The sequence below is a fragment of the Camelus dromedarius genome, chromosome 28, assembly GCF_036321535.1.
Source record: "Camelus dromedarius isolate mCamDro1 chromosome 28, mCamDro1.pat, whole genome shotgun sequence".
Classification (NCBI taxonomy): Eukaryota; Metazoa; Chordata; class Mammalia; order Artiodactyla; family Camelidae; genus Camelus; species Camelus dromedarius.
Genome location: NC_087463.1, coordinates 18,198,567 through 18,216,604, shown reverse-complemented (window position 1 = coordinate 18,216,604; position 18,038 = coordinate 18,198,567). Strand labels below are relative to the sequence as shown.

General features: G+C 43.6%; 1 protein-coding gene across 1 annotated transcript in view; it reads left to right on the top strand.

Moving 5' to 3' along the window:
* The window catches only part of KDSR (3-ketodihydrosphingosine reductase), a 35,355-nt gene extending 17,317 nt beyond the window's left edge, over nucleotides 1-18,038 (top strand). Inside the window, exons 6-10 of the mRNA XM_010979995.3 lie at nucleotides 314-505; nucleotides 6,391-6,474; nucleotides 9,622-9,705; nucleotides 12,571-12,672; nucleotides 14,178-18,038. Coding sequence (XP_010978297.1) covers nucleotides 314-505; nucleotides 6,391-6,474; nucleotides 9,622-9,705; nucleotides 12,571-12,672; nucleotides 14,178-14,297 — 582 coding nt within the window. The 3' untranslated portion in view covers nucleotides 14,298-18,038. The remainder of the gene's footprint in view (nucleotides 1-313; nucleotides 506-6,390; nucleotides 6,475-9,621; nucleotides 9,706-12,570; nucleotides 12,673-14,177) is intronic.

Genomic DNA, 18,038 nt, shown 5'->3' with positions numbered 1-18,038 from the left:
AAGCATTACCTGCAACACACAGTGTACTTTGTGTAAAGGAGAAAACTAATTTTGACCAGTCTTCAGCCAAGACATAAGTGCTGTCATCGTAGGAACGGAAGACTAGATTGAAATAGGCTTCCTGGGGTGGGTCCTGCAGTCACTGTGGTCACGGTCATTTCCGGGATCATTATTTAATCCTTTGTTGGTTCAGCAGGTCCGTTCACCTGGGCCCTACTGAGGAACTCAAACTGGGAGAGCAGGCAGAGTGCCCTGGAGGGTAGCCTGGGGGCGCTGACCTCGCTCACTGCCGGGGCCTCTTTGTTCCCTACAGAGACTAATGAGCGTCAACTACCTGGGCAGCGTGTACCCCAGCCGAGCGGTGATCACCACCATGAAGGAGCGCCGGGTGGGCAGGATCGTCTTCGTGTCCTCCCAGGCGGGACAGCTGGGGTTATTCGGTTTCACTGCCTACTCTTCGTCCAAGTTTGCCATCCGGGGGCTGGCGGAAGCTTTGCAGATGGAGGTAAGAATATGTATTCAGTTTTCTGTTTACTCCTCTCAGCTCAGCAATAGATGTGCCCCTTTCATTTGTAGCTTCTTGACACACGTGGTTGTGTTAAAGTGGAGATTTATAGATTTGACATCAGTGAATTGGCTCAACCCTTGAATTTTGTAGTTAACATGTTCTCATTGTATGAAGGTTATAGGTATGACCGAAGCAAAAGGGTTGTGAGGTTTTTGCTTGCTTAATTTAATATAAAATTAATGCTACTAATGTCTTCATAGTATTACAGGTAGACCTCAGAGATACTGCAGGTTTGGTTCCAGAACCACTGCAGTAAAGTGAATACTGCAATAAAGCAAGTCCTACGAATTTTTTGGTTTCCCAGTGCATAGAAAAGTTGTGTTTATGCTATGTGATGATCTATTAAGCATGTAATAGCATTATGTCTTAAGTAAATAATATAGATACCTTAATTTAAAAATGCTTTCTTGCTGAGGGGGAGGGTATAGCTCAGTGGTTGAGCACGTGCTTAGCATGCACGAGATCCTGGGTTCAATCCCCAGTACCTCCATTAAAATAAAGAAAAAGCAAACAAACAAACCCAATTATCTCCTCCCCAAAATTTTTAAAAATATATTTTACTACTAAAAAATGTTAGCCATCATTTGAGCCTTCAGAGAATCTTAGTAGTAACATTAAAGATCGCTGATCGCAGATCACCATAACAAGCAGAATAATAATAAAAAACTTTGAAATACTGGGAGAATTACCAAAATGTAACACAGAAACATGGAGTGAGCAAATGCTGTTGGGAAAATGGTGCCTATAGATTTGCTCAATACAGGCTGCCACGAACCTTCTATTTGTTAAAAAGAAATGCAGTATTTAATAACCATAGTAAAGCAAGGCACAGTAAAACAGGGTGTGCCTGTGTTGGCCTCCTACTGTGTGACTATGCATACGGGGAACCAGGTATTTTATTCTTTAACATGCTTTAAACACATTCCTTTACCAAAAAGATGTGTCCTCTATGGCTGACTAATACAGTCAGCATTTGCTTGAGGGTAGAGCTTAAATCAGCTACTGTGATAGCGCTCAGGTTTTAGACAAATCATTGAACTCGATCTCGGCTTCCTCATCTGTCAAATGAGGGGGCTGGACTGGAAATATCATTTGTCTCTCCTGATACTTACATTTTAATATCTTAAAGAACTATTGATGAATATGACTGCTTTTTATTTTCACAGTTAATAGAACATTTTGTGGAAGGAGGGTGTGGTTAGGGTTAGCATGAAATAAGCACTTGTCATGACAGGTACAACCTTCCACCTCTGCTGTGTGAAGTAGACCGTGTGTTGCGTCACACGGGGATGCTTGGAGCGCATCATGTGTCTGTCCCAAGTCACGTACTTTAAGGTAAAATTCTTTCCATTTTTATATACAGTTGACCTTGAATGACACAGGTTTGAACTGCATAGGTCCGCTTCCATGTGGATTTCTTTCAGTAAATGCTACAGTACTACATGATCTGAGGTTTGTTGAGTCCGCAGTTGTTGAACTGTGGGTGCAGAGGGCCAACTGTAAAGTTGTACATGGATTTTCAATTGCACAGGGAACTGGTGCCCCTAACTCCCTCACTGTTCAAGGGTCAACTGTATATACTGAAATATAACACTACATCATGACATTAAAAGCCCAGAGGAAAATTTATTGTGGCCAGTCTTCTAAAAGTAAGAGTTTGATCTGAGAATCCCAATAATAATTTAGATCAGGGTTGGATAAATTCTTTTTCTGTAAAGAGCCAGAGAGAAAATATTAGCCTTTGAGGGCTAGACGGTGCCTGTTGTAACGACTCGAGTCTCTTGTGATAGCAGGAAGGCAGCCATGTGTAAGATTTAAATGAGCGGGTATAGCAGTGTGCCAATAAAACTTTATTTGTAAAAATAGATTTGCCCCTCAGGCCATACCTTGCCAACCCCTTATTTAGGAAATTCCCAGAAAAGCCCTTGTGGTGTGTGACACATGTGACAGAGTGGCACACTGCCTAGATCATTGATGAACAGTGGAGGACAGACACATTCTCAAGTCAGTGACAGGATCTCATGTGGGGACTGATAGACTGTGCAGTTCTCATCTCAAAGGAACCAGCCACAAATCATTTTCATCAACTTACTTAATATTCTTAATCAATAACAGGTCGTTATAATACATACTTAGCCAACAGGGCACCTATGGCTGTGAAATTTCCAACAAGAATACCAGTATTTCTTTTGCAATTTTTACCTTGAAAAGTCCCTTTATGAACAACTATCTTATTTTTATTACAATTTTGTGAACTATGTGAGGCAGTTGTTATGTCACCTTCTTAATAATAAAACAGTTTTCAGTCAATCCACTGAGTTGCTCAAAGCCACGTCATTACTTTGTGACAGAAATAGTTAACAAAGCCCATGGTTTTTCTGGTTCTGCCTTTTGGCTCCCTGTCTGCCTCTGTAAAGTGTCTATAATTCAAGTCAGACGTTGAGTCAGCTCTTCACTTTGGTCTTAGAAGCCCCGTGGGTGAAGGGATGTCTTGAAATAGGAAGATCTGCCCACAAGGGCTTTTTGTCCCCAAGTCTTGTCTTGCAGAACGGCTTCAGGAGTCACTCATTTAGGGCAAAGTGTATAATGTGGGTGTCCTGGCTCCACGTGTGGCAGAACAGAGATGTAATAAAGAGGAGGGAAAAGTCAGGGAGCTGCCAGGACAGATGGAAGTCTTCTAAGGACCCGGGTGACTCTCACGCTGTAGGCAGCAGCCTGGACTTCCTAGCCTCTTTGACTTCGCTCTGTATTTGGGCTCCATTAAAAATGTCTTCCCATAAACGTGTACCATGGAAAATAGGTTTTGGGGGAAATAAATTCAATAAGCAAAATTTAGTTTGTTCATAGCAGAACTTGCATCAAAACCATTGTTTCCTTAAAGGCTTAGTACAACATTGTGTTTTTGAAACCTGGATGATTTGGTCTGTTTAGCCCAGGTGCTTGTGTGTTTATGAATGAAACCTTCTAGACCTGCTCAAACTCTTAAGTACTTTTGATAATTCTGTTTGGTTTAATTAACTCTTAAATCTTCCTCTACACCTCAGCCCTTGCCCCACTAACTAAAGTAGGACCTAGAAAGGTTTTATGTACAATAAGTAAATGCGAAAGAATGCTTTGTTGGTATATTTTTCTTTCTTTTTTTTTTTTTAACTCAGTCTTTTAGGTACAGATACATCCTTTAGAGATTTTAAAAGTCAATCTTTTTGGAAAGCAGACTTCTGAGGTGGGATATAGCCAGAAATGTGGTAGTGGGTCCTTGTCCTGATCCTGCCCCCCCCCCCCAACTCCATCTTTCCCCACCACGGTCCAAGAGTCAGCTGACATTTAAATTCTGGAGCTTCATGGCAACAGCTCTAACCCTTTCTCCTTTTCGCTTTGATATAATGAGGAACAACACACCTTAGGTGAGGTTATTTTGATAATAAATCAGTTCTTGAGCAAGGGGTTGTCTTTCTGATTGAGAAGGAGGCCAGACAGAAGGGAGAAGAATGATAACAGGACGGGACCGGGGCAGAGGAGTGGGGGATGGAGAATGGTCAGTCAGCAGGAACAAGGAGACGCAGACAGTGGCAAAGAGACAGGGAGATCTGGGGAGTCCTGGCTTATACATTTTTAGAAAAAGTAGTCTCTGCGAGTCAGCACTGTTTTAGCAGGAACAGTGAAGCCAAACTAACCTCATTTCCTTTTCTCCTGGGGTGATGGGATGATATAGATTTTAGTGTATTTAGATTTTAGCAAATTACTTGAGCAGGAGTTTCAGGAGACTGTAAGCTCCATGAGGGCACAGTAGTCATTCAGTGAGGGTTTGTTGGGTAAATCAATACCATGGTTAGGTTACTGGATTCCACTGGAGGGCCCAGCCATAGGCTGAGAGAGTCATTTGGCTCCATGATTGTAGAGAGGATACCAGCACCTGGAAAGGGACTGGGCTGGTTTCTCCCAGCCCTGACCGTCTGTGCCCACGCTGGGAAAAAGCTGTTCTGAAAGGCTGTTTTAACCACTTGGAAGCTCAAGCCATGACCCTGAACTTGAGAAAAATTGCTTTGACATTCTGTCTTATGTTAGCTTAAGTACCACAATCCTGGCTTATTGCAGGGAAGACGGGGGGCTGCAATTTTTATTTTTAATTGAAGTGTAGTTGATTTACAACATTGTGTTAGTTTCTGGTGTACAGCAAAGAGAGTCAGTTATCCATATACATACATATATTCCTTTCCGTGATGCTTTATTCCGGGCTGTTATGTATAGTCCCTCAGAAGCCGCTGAGTCTGAGCAGTCAGCGTCAGGCTTCGGGTGGGCTGTCTAATTACTGCTTGTTGGCTTTTATTTGTTGGTGGTGTTTTTCTCCGCTCTGTGCACAGCGGAGGGCAAGGCCGTGGGAGACAGTCTGTAAAGTCACTGTCTCAAAAAACAAGTGGAAGAGAAACTGCTTGCTCATCAGCCTCAGTGCCTGGCCCGACTCCAGAGCTATTTATGAGCGTGGCTGGGCCTTGAAGCTGCGTGCCCCAGCGCTGCCGAGTGAATGAGCTCTCACGCCCTCAGTGCACTGGAACCGAATGAGCAAGGACATCGTCCGCTGCTCTTGCCCTCTGCAGGCTGGTGGCCCAAGGTCTTCTGCCTGCATGCTTCTCCTGACCCCCCGGCTCCTCCCTCAGCCTTCAGAACTGTGCTCACACAAGGAAGTAGGGAGAAACAAAGCTAAACGTAATGCAGGACCCTGGGATACTCTCAGAGGCTGTTGCATAAGGAAGAAATGCAGTATTGTCACTTGTCAGCCTCCTTACGACACACAGTGGCCTCCCTTACACCAGCTGCCTGTCCATTTCCAACTCTTCTGGGTGTTTTCTTGGAGCTGAACAGTAAGCCCAAAGCAGACAAAAGGCAGAGACATTGAGGGTTTGAACCATCACCCTTAGCTTCTCTAAGAATCAGAGCAAGATAGTGTGGAGGAGGGAGGGGGTCAGCGAGGAGGGTGTGTCCTGGCTGACCAGCAGGAGAATCTCCTAGAATTGCTGGGGGTGTGTTTATGAGCGGGGAAGTTCAGTGAGGAGGCCTGGCAGTGAGGTGAAGTAGCCTAGGAAGCTGTTCTGGATAAAGGGATTTCCACATATAAACACTACGGGATGAGGTTGTCTGCAGGGGAGGGGCTTGGCTGGTCAGACCTGGGGGGGTCTCCCCGGGAGAGCATGCTGTCTGCTGGTTCTGTGGAGGGGGAGGTGACTCCGACCCCCTCATTGGCAGGGGCTCCTTGCACAGGGAGTTCCCGAGCGAGCAAGCTTCTCTGGGTATCGTCCGGATCCAGGTCTAGGGGCACAGGAGAGGCACTGAGGAAGGGATGTGAGGGACCTCAGTCCATGTTGTAGGTGAAATCAGCCACGAGGGAAACCAGATCTGCAGTCCGAGGGCAGAGGAGCAGGCCTGGACGACAGTGCCTAAGTGGGGTGCGCTGGGCGGGGCGGACAAGCGGGTTTTCTTAAAGCGCCACCTGCTCTCCCCCTGGGCACCTCCCACCCCTGGTCAGTGGGAGTGGAAGCAACTCAGAAGAGGTGCACCTCCATACCTCCGGGCCAGCTGTTTGCTGGAGTCGAGGTTGGGGTGCGTTTTTTTGCTTTAATTTCTAAACAGTCTTCAGGGACAGGGGTTTCCTGACTCCGTTGATGGCAGTTCTCCTCTTACAGAATCACCCCATTGGTCTCCCCGCCTTTTGAGAAAATCAGAACAGTATTTAGAGTGTCTGCCCGGCAGCTGGCGCAGGTCGGTGGGGAAGGATGCAAAACTGTGTCTTGTTGACTGAAGGGGCAAACGTTGTCTCTGACATGCAGGTGAAGCCGTATAATGTTTACGTCACAGTGGCCTACCCACCAGACACAGACACCCCTGGGTTTGCGGAAGAAAACAAAACCAAGGTAAGTCTGCCTCCCTGGGCCCCGTTTTGAGGCTTTGTGGCTGGAAACCCCTTTTCCCGTTTTCTGTCCTTCCACCCTTTAGTCAGAAAATTGAGTTCCTTTCAATTTACGTGCTTGCAAGAGGCCTCCGAACTTTCTGGAACTGTCATCTGGACTCTTGGAGAATGTAGCCCTATTTTTAAGGGCCAATGATTTCTGCTAATGGTCTCCAAGCTTTATTTAATTAATAAGGTGTTTTCTTTTTGATGGAGAGTCCAGCCTGTGTTTTTAAAGAATGAGATCTTATTCTTTAAAAATTATCTCCTCTCCCTTGAACTTAAATTCACGTAAAACCCCAAAGCGGCCGCTGGCCTGTTGTCTCCATGTGGAGGTCAAACAGGCATCTCAGACTTGACATTTCAAAAACAGAACTTTTGATTCCCTCTCATTTCCCCCTTATTATTTTGCATCTCATTCGTTACCTGGCGCCCACTGTTCCCCCAGCTGCCTGGGCTGGAAACTGCGAAGCCAGCCTGACCCTCCCTCTTCTCACGCCACCCAGCTGGGCCACCTGCAAGTCCACTTGGCTCTGTCCTCCCAGAACTGATCCCAAACCAGACCCCTTTTTTTTTTTTTAACTGCATATATCGCTACTGTCCCAGCAGTGATAGCCACTGCTATTTTTGCCCGAACTGCTCTAATGGTCTTCAGCCTGGTCGGCCTGCCTCTGTTCTTACACCCTTGGGGTCTGTTCTCCATACAGGAGCTAGTGATCCTTTTCAACTCTAAGTCAGGTTTTGTCACTCCCCTATTCAAACCCCTCTTGTGCAAAAAAAAAGCCAAAAAGCAAAACTGGAAAAAAAAAAACCCAAAGATCAAAAACCTCTCGTGCAGCTCGGTCCAATAGCATGTTCTAGAATGTGGAACTGTTCTAGGTCTGCACTCTGCTGCGTGGTGGTCGCCTTGTGGCTACTGAACCCTTGCAAGGCAGCTAATGAGCCTGAGAAACCAAATTTTTAATTTAATTTATTTTAAGTAATTTTAAGTTAGCGTTAAACAGCACACGTTGGTATTGCTGTGTGTTAGGGAGTGTGGCTCCTGTGGCTCCCGTGGTGCCTGGAGTAGAACCCAGAGACCTTGAGCCTTCCAGGCCCACACTATCTGGACTGTGGCCACCTGCCCAAAGCGTTTTCTCCTCTTCTTGGCCCCAGCCACGCTGGAGCCCCGTCTGTTCCTGGAGCTCGCCTGGACTGTTCGCACCTGTGGGCTTGGCACTTGCCATCCTCTCTCTGGATGTTTGAACGGCTTCCTCCTGTGTTTCTTTCCATCTCTGTCCAGACGTCACCTCGGAGGGGACTTCCCTGACCCTCTGTATCTCAAGTTTCCCTCCCAAGGGACACTGACTTTCCTCGTCCCAGGCTTTGTTTCTCTCCACAGTGTTTATCACCTCTGGACATTAATGTTGATGCAGCGACCATCAGTCATCCTGAGCTGAGTGCAAGCTCTGCACCTGGTTCACAGGAACCTTCTCTTTGCCTTGCTGTGTAGTAGGTACTCTGTGAGCAAACAAGTAAAGTGGGAAAGAAAGGAATCAGTCAGAACTTATCCCCTTGACCATTGATTGATTGGTTTTCTCCTCTTTTATAGTGACGCTTAGTAAGTGTGAATCTCCACAGCGTAAAAATCGGACCTTACGCTTCATGGGCTGTATGTTTGCAAAAAGATGTTTATAAGTTAGAAGCTCTTTCCCCTATTATTTCTCTTTGGCTCTGCCTCTTAAAATTACTACTATTTCAAAGAAGTAAATTTAAGCCAAGTGCCCTGTTTTAGAACAAGGGGGATCTGCTCAGCAGATTTGCAACATTTGGTAAGAGATCTTTTAGTTAGACGCCAAAGCTGACACAGGGTGGTGATTTCCCTGTGAAGATTTGATTTTGATGTTAGATTGGGTTTTTTTGTTTTTCTTCCACTAAAATGTTGGGCTGACTTTCAGTAAATAAAATTTTACCTTGGTCTCTGAGCCCTGTAGGGGGCGCCACAGTGCTTTTAAATCTTTGGTGTATCTGGTGATACATGGTTATGCCGGCCTGAGGGTCTGGAAGAATGAATGGTGGTACCTTCAAAAGGGGCTTTCTCTCAATTCAGGTTCATCAAGAAACACTTGACTTTTATGAAGTGCTGTGCTTTTCTATTTTAAGAAATATATTCTGGTTTTTACTTTATTTTTTCAAGCCTACATGGTAAATAAAATTTACCATTTCATGCTGTTTAAGGCTTAAGTTTTGAATTTTCTAACTGAATTTCCCTCCTAAAGAATTTTTGAGCCCATGTGTGCATGTCACCCCAGAGAAGATTTTTAAAAAATGAAAACAAAGACCCTGCCCACAAGGAACTTCGGAGCTAAATGCAAATACATAGGCAGCAATAATATATGTTAATGCGGAAACGTTCAAAGGTGAGAGGGAGAAGTGCCTGCCAGTGAAGAACTCAGGCAAGGCTTTTTGAGCTAGGTGACAACTGAGATGGGCCTTTAATCACACAAGAATAAAAGGCTAAGATTTGGGGGGTCTGACACACGAGCCCAGTAGGGAGCACACAGCCACGCCTGGGATCACCCTGTCTCTTCTCTTGGTCTCCTCCCAGCGTCCTCTACGGCTGCTGCTGTTGAACGGGCTGGGGCTGTCCCTGCTCAGGGTCTCAGCTCTGTCCAGCAGTTGGGCGCCTGGGAATATAGAGAGAACGGAGATGCTGAGAGCCAGTGTCCTCAGGGCACATGGTCTAGGCGCTGCGTGAACACCGTGGGTCAGGTGTGTGGCCTGCGCCGAGGATTCACGGAGGCAGTTTCTCTGGTCTCGTACCAGTGATGTGTTCTCATTCCAGCTTTGGTCCTCACTGGAGCTGTGACACACGTCCCACAGAGAGTAGCTGGAGCCCCCTTGTCTTGCTTCAGCTATCGGGCTGAATTTTATACAGCAACCAGGTAGAAACTGATTTAGAATCCAGACAGACCTAATTCTAAAAATAGGAATCAGTAGAAAGGTAGAAAACTGGAATTACAGATAAATCGGTGGAGGGGAGCTGTAAAAATTGTGTATTTTTCAATGGGTAGTAATGGTATGTGATTTATAATGATAAAATTAACATGTCTTGTTTTTTTTCCACCTTTAGCCCTTGGAGACTCGTCTTATTTCAGAGACCACATCTGTTTGCAAACCAGAGCAAGTGGCCAAACAAATTGTTAAAGACGCCATAGTAAGTGAAATTCCTGTTCCCTTTAGGAATAGTTACAGTACTGTATTTCTGAAAAGATATTTGTCCCAGGGCTTATTTCAAAGCATAAGTTGTTGGGGGTTTTGTGGTGAGTTAGATTCACCGTATCTAATATTATACTGTACTTTTCTTCCCTTTCTGATTCCATCTTAATTAGTGTGAATAGAAGGCGGCTGGATTCTCATAGCTGCCTCTGCATCTTGTCTGTTGTAATCTTAATTAGTGGGTCCTGGAAGCTGATGATAGGTCTTAATCTTAGGAAGAGTTTGATCAGTCTGAGAACTTCGGTTCTGGGAAGGAAGGTGAGACTCAGCTGCGGTGTGTGAGCAGCACGCTCCGTTTACTGTGTACGGCCCGCTGCCTCTTTCTTCTTCTGCAGGAATTTCAGTTTTAGATTATGTTAGGTGTCTTATTGCCAGGCTTGTGGATTAAGAATTTTTCTTTTACCTTCCTGTTTCCCACGGTCATTTTCCCAAATGTTTACTAATAAGAAAGTGGCATCAGCCTGCTGGGCCATCATCCTGTTAACTCAGCTAAGGTGCTTCCAGGCTGGAAACTCAGTCATAAATGGTATTTTTAGAAACCAGGTGCTCTCCTGTAGGACAGCATGTGCGCCACAAGCTTTGTGGGAATGTTCCTGTTAAGGCACATGCAGAAGGATGTCCATGTGTAGGGGATGCCCATAAACCCCAGGCGCACCCTGAATGCAGGGAATTTGGGGGCGACTGGAATGAGAGGGGTCAGCAGGCTGTGCGGCGGCCTTGGAGGAATGTCCGTGCCATTGCACGTTCAGGCCGAACCGAGCAGAGTACAGGAAACATCGAAGGCTGTTCACATATCTACAGACGCTGGAAGAACTTTGCCCTGATTGTGTTCAAAGGTGTAGAAAGATGGCACCAGAGGATTGGGTGGACTTTGTTTTTCCTGCTTATCTCAAGTCAAAAGCAAACACACTCCGTGTCTTTCATGATCCGAAGCAGCTCTTTGTATTTGGGCAGGATTCATGTAATCTGCTGGTTCGCACGCTTTTTCACCTCTTGACCACTTTCCACTGGAAAGTTGTTGAGAACCCCAGAGGACTTTTGTTTCCACGAGCTATGCTTATTAATATTTGCTGTGTCAGAAATTGAAGCTGTATCATTTAAGAAATATGTTTTCATTGGTTCATTTGAAATAGCAATGATAAACCTATTATATTTCAAGGAAATAGATTTTTTTTCTTTTTTGAACATTGGAGCTAGTCTTTATTTTTATTTATTTATTTATTTAAATTGAAGCACTGTCAGTTACAATGTGTCAGTTCCTGGTGTGCAGCACAGTGTCCCAGTCATGCATGCACATACGTATATTCATTGTCATATTCTTTTTCATTAAAGGTTATTATAGGATATTGAATATAGTCCCCTGTGCTATACAGAAGAAATTTGTTTTTTTAAATCTGTTTTTATATACAGTGGTTAACATTTTTACAACAGAAATTATTTTTCAAAAACAAAATTTAGCGAGAAGGGTGGCGTTGTTTTACGTTTCATCGTCTCTTTTATGTCTGTGTTAATAGAAGGCGGCTGGATTCTCATAGCTGCCTGTGCATCTTGTCTGTTGTAGTATGTTATTTTGAAAGAAGGATATAAAAATCTGACCTTCCTCAGATATATAGTTGGAGAAGGGAGGAATATTTTAGAGGCTTTTCAGAGAATTGTGGACTTTTTTCTTTTTGGATATGAAACCTAAGCTTGGATAAGTAGTCATTTCTGAAAGGTTAGTTGCAGTGTGAAATTCAAAACTCTATCAATAAGCTTTTTGTCTTCTGCTACATGGAAGTCCATTGGTCTGTCTTGCACTTTGAATGTTTTGTACCCATTCATGGTTTTGTGACATTATGCATTAGTCATTTGGAAACTATGAGTTCACTGAGTTACACAAAAAATTAGATTCATTAATATCACTGCTGCTCTTACCATGGAAGTCTTTATGTGTTGGGAAGCTGACCTTCTCCAAATGGCACATACACATTTTCACAATTCTTAATTTTCCTTTGAAAGCTGAGATTTGAACATTGGCTACAAAAGCTGCCAATTTCCCTTGAGGCAACAGACTCTTCATTCATTTTCTGTGAAGTATCTTCCAAATACCCACGCCTGACAACCACAGGTTGTCCGCGGTTCTTGCGTGTAAGAATGGTGTCCCGCAGAAAAGGCAGGACCTTCCCTGAGTAAATGGTTAGGGGAGGGCTATTCTTCAAGACACTGTCCCCTTCCAAGTGGTTCATGTGGCAGGACGGAGTGCTTGGTGCCTGCTTTTCTTTTTGTCATGCAGAGTATTAAGGAGACATGTCCTCAGGGGTTGAGATGGAACAAAACGATTAATTTTACTGCGTTATTAAGGGTGTTTTTAAGCAAAACTGACATTAAAATTAAAAAAAAATTTTTTTAATTTCTGTTTTCTTTGTGATTTTATTTATCACTGCAAGTGTGCATGGCAGTGGAGAGGCGCCAGTACCATGACCCATGCTAATGTTGAGACTGCAGTTTTGCCCGTCAGTGTAAATGTCACTGGGTGAAAAGGCACTTAATATCTTAGTGTCATCATGACAATCATTCTGTCCCCATGGACCCCCTGAAAGGGTCTCAGGACACTTAGCATCTGTGGACTCACATTTTGAGAAGTGCCCAGCCAGCCATCCCAGCCCGTCTGCCAAGGCCACATTGTCCCCAAGCTCCGTCGTGTGCTGTACCCTCTTCTCCCACCTGAAGTGAGAGGACACGCTTCGTTGTTTCTGATGTGTTGAGTTGATTCCTTTCCCCGTTCCTACTACTGCCTCTTTCTTTTCTCTTCCTTCTGTTTTAGCAAGGAAATTTTAACAGTTCCATCGGCTCTGATGGGTACATGCTCTCGTCCCTGACCTGTGGAATGGCTCCGGTGACTTCCATCACAGAAGGGCTCCAGCAGGTGAGCTATGCCTGGGCTGTCAGACAGATGGACACACACAGATGACGAGCGTCTCTCATTGAACCTCGATGAAAGACGGCTAAAGGAAGACGTGGTAACTTATCTGAGGATGTGAAGAGTTTTCACTGAAGCATCAACTGTTTTCTTCCTCTACCAGGGATAAGTAAATAGGAATTAGGTTAATGATGTAACTTGAATTCTGTGCTGGGCATTGCGGATGTGGAGGTAAAACGCCATCTCTGCTGTTGGGGTGTTAATCTGGGTTCCCCTGTAGGGTACATGCTGCCTTGATCTCTGCTGCTTTGTTTCTCAGTTTGGGATCAGTTATTAGCTTCTGCTTGGAAGGGTGAGGATGTGGCTCTCCTTTGACACCGTCCCTTTCTGCTCCACCCTCCGCTCCTCTATCCCTTCCTCCCTTTTTAGTTATATTGTGGTGTTGGTTAGATCTGTCTTTGAAGTAACCATTATGATGGCTGTTTAAATGCTCTTCACAGCTGAGCTATGTAATGCACTAATTTTCCTTTCTTGTACAACCTTTTGTTTCCCCCGGAACTATTGTTGGCCTTTTTCTGTGTATTATCAATAATGACTGTCTTTGTCTCATCTCAGAAATATCAGATACTCCATCCGTTTCACCTTTTGGAAGGAATTCCTCCTGGAGCCTTCTGACTGCCAGGGTCTGGCTGCCCCTGAGTCTGGTGCATAGCCGAACCCAGCCTCCCCTTCACGTCCTCCTGGGGGACCCCTGTGTCTCTCCTTGGTATTGGGTCCCCCGCCTCCTGTATCACAAGACACTACCCTCCTCTCTTGATCCCTCTCTTTGGCTGGTTACCTCTTCTAGTAGCTTCCTGAAAAAAAAAGGGTGCTTGGGAGGCAAATTTTTTGAGGCCTTGTATATTTGAAAATATTTCTCTTTGCAGTTTTGTGCCTTTTAAAAGTTGCATTTATAGGCGCTTAGTGAGAAAGAGTGGAAGTGAATGGATGTGGTTCATTGCCGTCTTAACCCTGAAACTAATTGCCTTTTCTCAGTCGGGTGTCTTCCCAGTTACGGAGGGAGCTGGCAGAGGCAGGCACCGTGTCTGTCTCCCCGCAGTGTCCTCAGAGCCCAGCAGTGGGTCTGCCTTGTGTGATCAGAACATACATCGTAAACCAAAAAGCCTTGATTGTATGCGTTTGGATACTTACGATGCCGCAGGGGCTCTTCCCCACCTTTGGGAACCCCAGGGCCACCAAGAATCCCTGTTTTCTTCTTTGTGTAACTTGCATATATTAATTGGACCAATATTTTGTTGTTGCCCATCTGGCGGGCCCCGCGCTGTCCAGGGGCACAGCGTGGGCAGCTTCTGTTCTGTGTTCTGCTGGCACTTCCAGTTTTCATCCTGCTTCCTTGTCCTTGGAGCAGATCGGAAGTTGTGTCCTAGAAGCTATTGATCATCCTAAAAGCCCTTGAAGCGAACGATTGTATTGGACTGTTGGATGAGCTCAGAGGTCTGCTTGTCTTGCAGGTGGTCACCATGGGCCTTTTCCGCACCATCGCTTTGTTCTACCTGGGAAGTTTCGACAGTATCATCCGTCGCTGCATGATGCAGAGAGCAAGATCTGAGGTTGCGGACAAAACTGCCTAATTCTTACCCCTTGGAAAAAGACTGTCTCTACATAATTTGACCAGCTTGCTGCTAAATGGGACGCAGTTTGGGGCCTGCAGACACTTATGTCTTGCTTTTGAATCTGTGAGATTGGACCAGTGCTCTTCAGAAACCTGGCTGCAAGCAACAGGTTGGAAGTTCCGCTCCAGACATTATTATTAATACTATGCAAAATGGAGCAGGGGACCACCTGATTCTCCGAGGGGGAGAGGTGATGGTAAGGAAACAGGATTCCAGAGTGATCACTGACCTTTTTTTCTATTTATTCTTTCTTTCCCGATAGAGGTCCAGTCCAGAAATGTACCTTCTGAGGACTCTTAACCTTCCATGAAAGGCAGTTTTATGGGTTTCTTTTTCTTTTTCTTTTCTTTTTCTTTTTTTCTTTTTAACTTGGTGTGTTTTATTCCAGGTGCGTTTCACACATTGCCACTGTGTCTGGATGCATAATAATGTCCCCGACTCACTCTGTGGCTGGGGGACCCTCGTGGCTTCTCTCTCTTTGATCCCCTTAAACTACAAGGGAGGCTGGGAGAGGGCAGTGCAGTGGGACGAAGGAGATAAATATTTTCCAGTAGGAAAAAAATCATGCTTTCTTGTCTTTAGACTTGAATGCTTAAGGCACTTTTCATTTTTCATTCACGGAGAAAGACAGTGTCCTAAAATGTTTTCTGAAGAGAAGTAGAATCTTAGGAGCTTAAAAGTTTACAGTTTCCTCAATAGCCATGAAGATCTGAAGCTCACCCATTCCATCGCAGTGTCTTATTCTTGCCATGTCTTCCTTTCCAATTTTGCTTATACTGATATAATATTTTTGTAAAAAAAGAAGAAAAGAGAAGACCAATTTTTTGACTTGACTTTTTAAATTAATTGATGAATTTATTAAAGCAAACAAAAAAATTAGAAAGTGTGACCTTCTTCTCCTGTAGCATATATGTAGCTCTTAAGAAAGGCTGATGATGGCATATTTAAGTTCTATCTGTTAAGAAAAAAAGATGTAGGGTGACAAGGCTGGTGGTGAAAAGACTTGCTTTTGAAATAAGATGATCACCCCGTCCTTTCTGTGACCCTCCCGCTGGCCCTGAGAACATCTACTTTGTACCCCAAGTTCAGAAGGCCCAGTTATCACTCTCACAACGTAGCCCTGGACATCCTGGTGCCCCTGCGTGTTGTTTCCAGATGACAGGCTTCGTTGTTCACCGGTGGATTCCTGCAGTAAGTGCCTCTGATGAGTTGTAACCACCCCTACGTCAGCTGCTTCAGTCTGGCGCTGTGCGTGTTCCTCCGACTTGGGGACAGCCACTTCCATTATAATGCTGTGTCCCCTCCCTCGGGCACACACAGTGAGCATATACAATACCACATGCCAGTCCATTTTGGTGAGAAAAGACCACTGCTTTTGAAGAAGAAACTTTTTTTTTAAATTGTTTTAAAAAAACAACTCTACAAAAGGTTAAAGACCTAAAAAGTATTGCAAGCCTTTTTTTTTGTTCTTGAGTTTTTGAACCTCTTGACTTTAAAATGACTTAGTCTTTAAACAAGAAAAATGTCTCATGGCTTTAATCCACGGCGTCTTTTTGAAAGACGAGAGTGGCATACTTTCAAACACCGACAAAGACAGAAGAAATGATTATTTAATATATTAGTTGCTTGGGATGACTTCATTGCAGTTTATGGCGGTGGGTTGGACCCGTCGTGGTTTCTTGACTCTTGCAGTCTTAGGGAGCCATCGTCCCCAAACTCTGTTGAGTCGTGTTGGGCAGCCTCTGACAGGGAGTGATGGCTATATTTTCTTAATTATAGAAAACAGATACAAATTGATATCTGGATGTTTCTCAATTTTATTCTTTTCTCATAAATGTTTCTTGAATGTTGGCACCTTCTGCTGATGGTCTGTATTAAACTCTAGCCCAAGATGATGCCTCATTTAATAGGATTAACTATCTTGAAATTGCTATTTCAGTGTACGTTCTCAAGGTGCCCTCATAGAGAGTACCGTCACCCCAGGTGACCTGCTGCCTGAGCAAATGTGTGAGCCCCTGTTCCACGGGGTATAGTACAATCCCCGACCCAGTGGAAGCTCAGGCACGAGAGCAGATGTGTGGAGAGGACGGTGTCAGGGAAGGGGCTGTTTTATCAGAGATGGCAAAGGTCTATAGTCCTGGAACCAAAAAACTTTGAAAACTGAGGTGTTTCTTTTTTCCTTCCTAAATTTGGTGCCATAATTCATTTGATAGCAAAACCTGACTTGAGCTGACATGAGATTATTATGTTTTTTATTTATGCCACTCCTTGGGCTGCTCATTAATTGTGTCTGAAGAAGTACCAGTGGGTTTGATTACAGGGACTGCCCCAGACTCTGGAGATGTTTTGTAATATCCAGTGTATGTCCCATATTACCTTCCCAAAATGCAAAAAATGATGAATTCTGCAACCCATCTGGCCTGAAGGGTTTTGGATAAGGGATTGTAGACGCTTACGTAGCATCACACAAGGATCTGACTTCATCCAGAATCTGGAAATAACTATAAGGCAATTTCTATGTTTTATCTTTTTTGGCTCAATTCTTATACAACCCTTTTTTTTTTTTCACTGACTTGCTTTTTTTTGCTCAGGGGAAGAAAAGTAAGCCCTGAGTCAAATTGTTAGGGAAACTGTAGGCTTTTTTTTAAAGGATCACATTGATTCAACACTTTCTGTTGTACCCAGAAGTGGGTAAGTCTTACCCGTGGTAGAAGAAGTTTAATCATAATTCTGTGGGTTCTCTGTATGTGACCATAGCTTATTATGTGAGTTTCTGTTCTGAAGTGCCTGCCTCTGCCAGGTTGGGTTGTAGTGTTTTATTATAATGTATTTGTGAGTATATTTATTTTAAAATGTTTAACGTTACGCAGCCATAGAAATTCCAAAATATGTTCAAGGACCCTTCATAATTGAAAAACATATAAAAAAAAATTCTCACTTCTTTTTTACAAAAAAAAAGTCAGGAGGGTTGTTCTTTTCTATATCTTTTTCAAATTTAATTTTTATAGCTGAAAAAGAGAAGAAATTAAAAATGCTACTAGTGATGGCTCTTTTACATTAATACTTGTATCTGTTTTGTTATTAAGGTCTTTATTTGAATCTGTTCAACTATCCATTGTTGATTCTTGAAAGTGAAACTTTGAGAGACCATTTCTAGTATTTTGATGACAAAAGAATTTTGACAATAGTTGCTTCGATTCAAAGAATTGGGTGTCTTTGTCTTTCTAGAAGAAGGAAATACCATAATTTTCCCCCCAAATTATATCATCAACAGATTTAATTTTATCACATCATTTTCTAATTTAAACATGTCTTATTCACTTGAAGACACTTAAATGTTCATACTTTTTGACGTAAAATGTTTTGCGTCTTTCTCATTTTCTTAAATTATTAGTAACTCAGCTTTGAAAAATACCTACTAACCCTAACCGTCATAGTCTGGACTAAATCTTGTTTAGTTTGGAGCAGTGGTGGCAGATTTGGTATTTTGAAGAGGAGATAATAGCTGTTATATTTTACAGTTGCTTAATGTGACAACTCTAAAGACATTTTTAAACTGATGAGAGTGCATATGGCTATTTTGATATATATTAGAACCTGTGTTTGCTACTTTAGAAGCTTTTGTGGCAGAATTGTAACCTAATTTTCATATCTTGTATTTCTGAATCACAACAAGAAATAAATGGGGAACATGCTTTA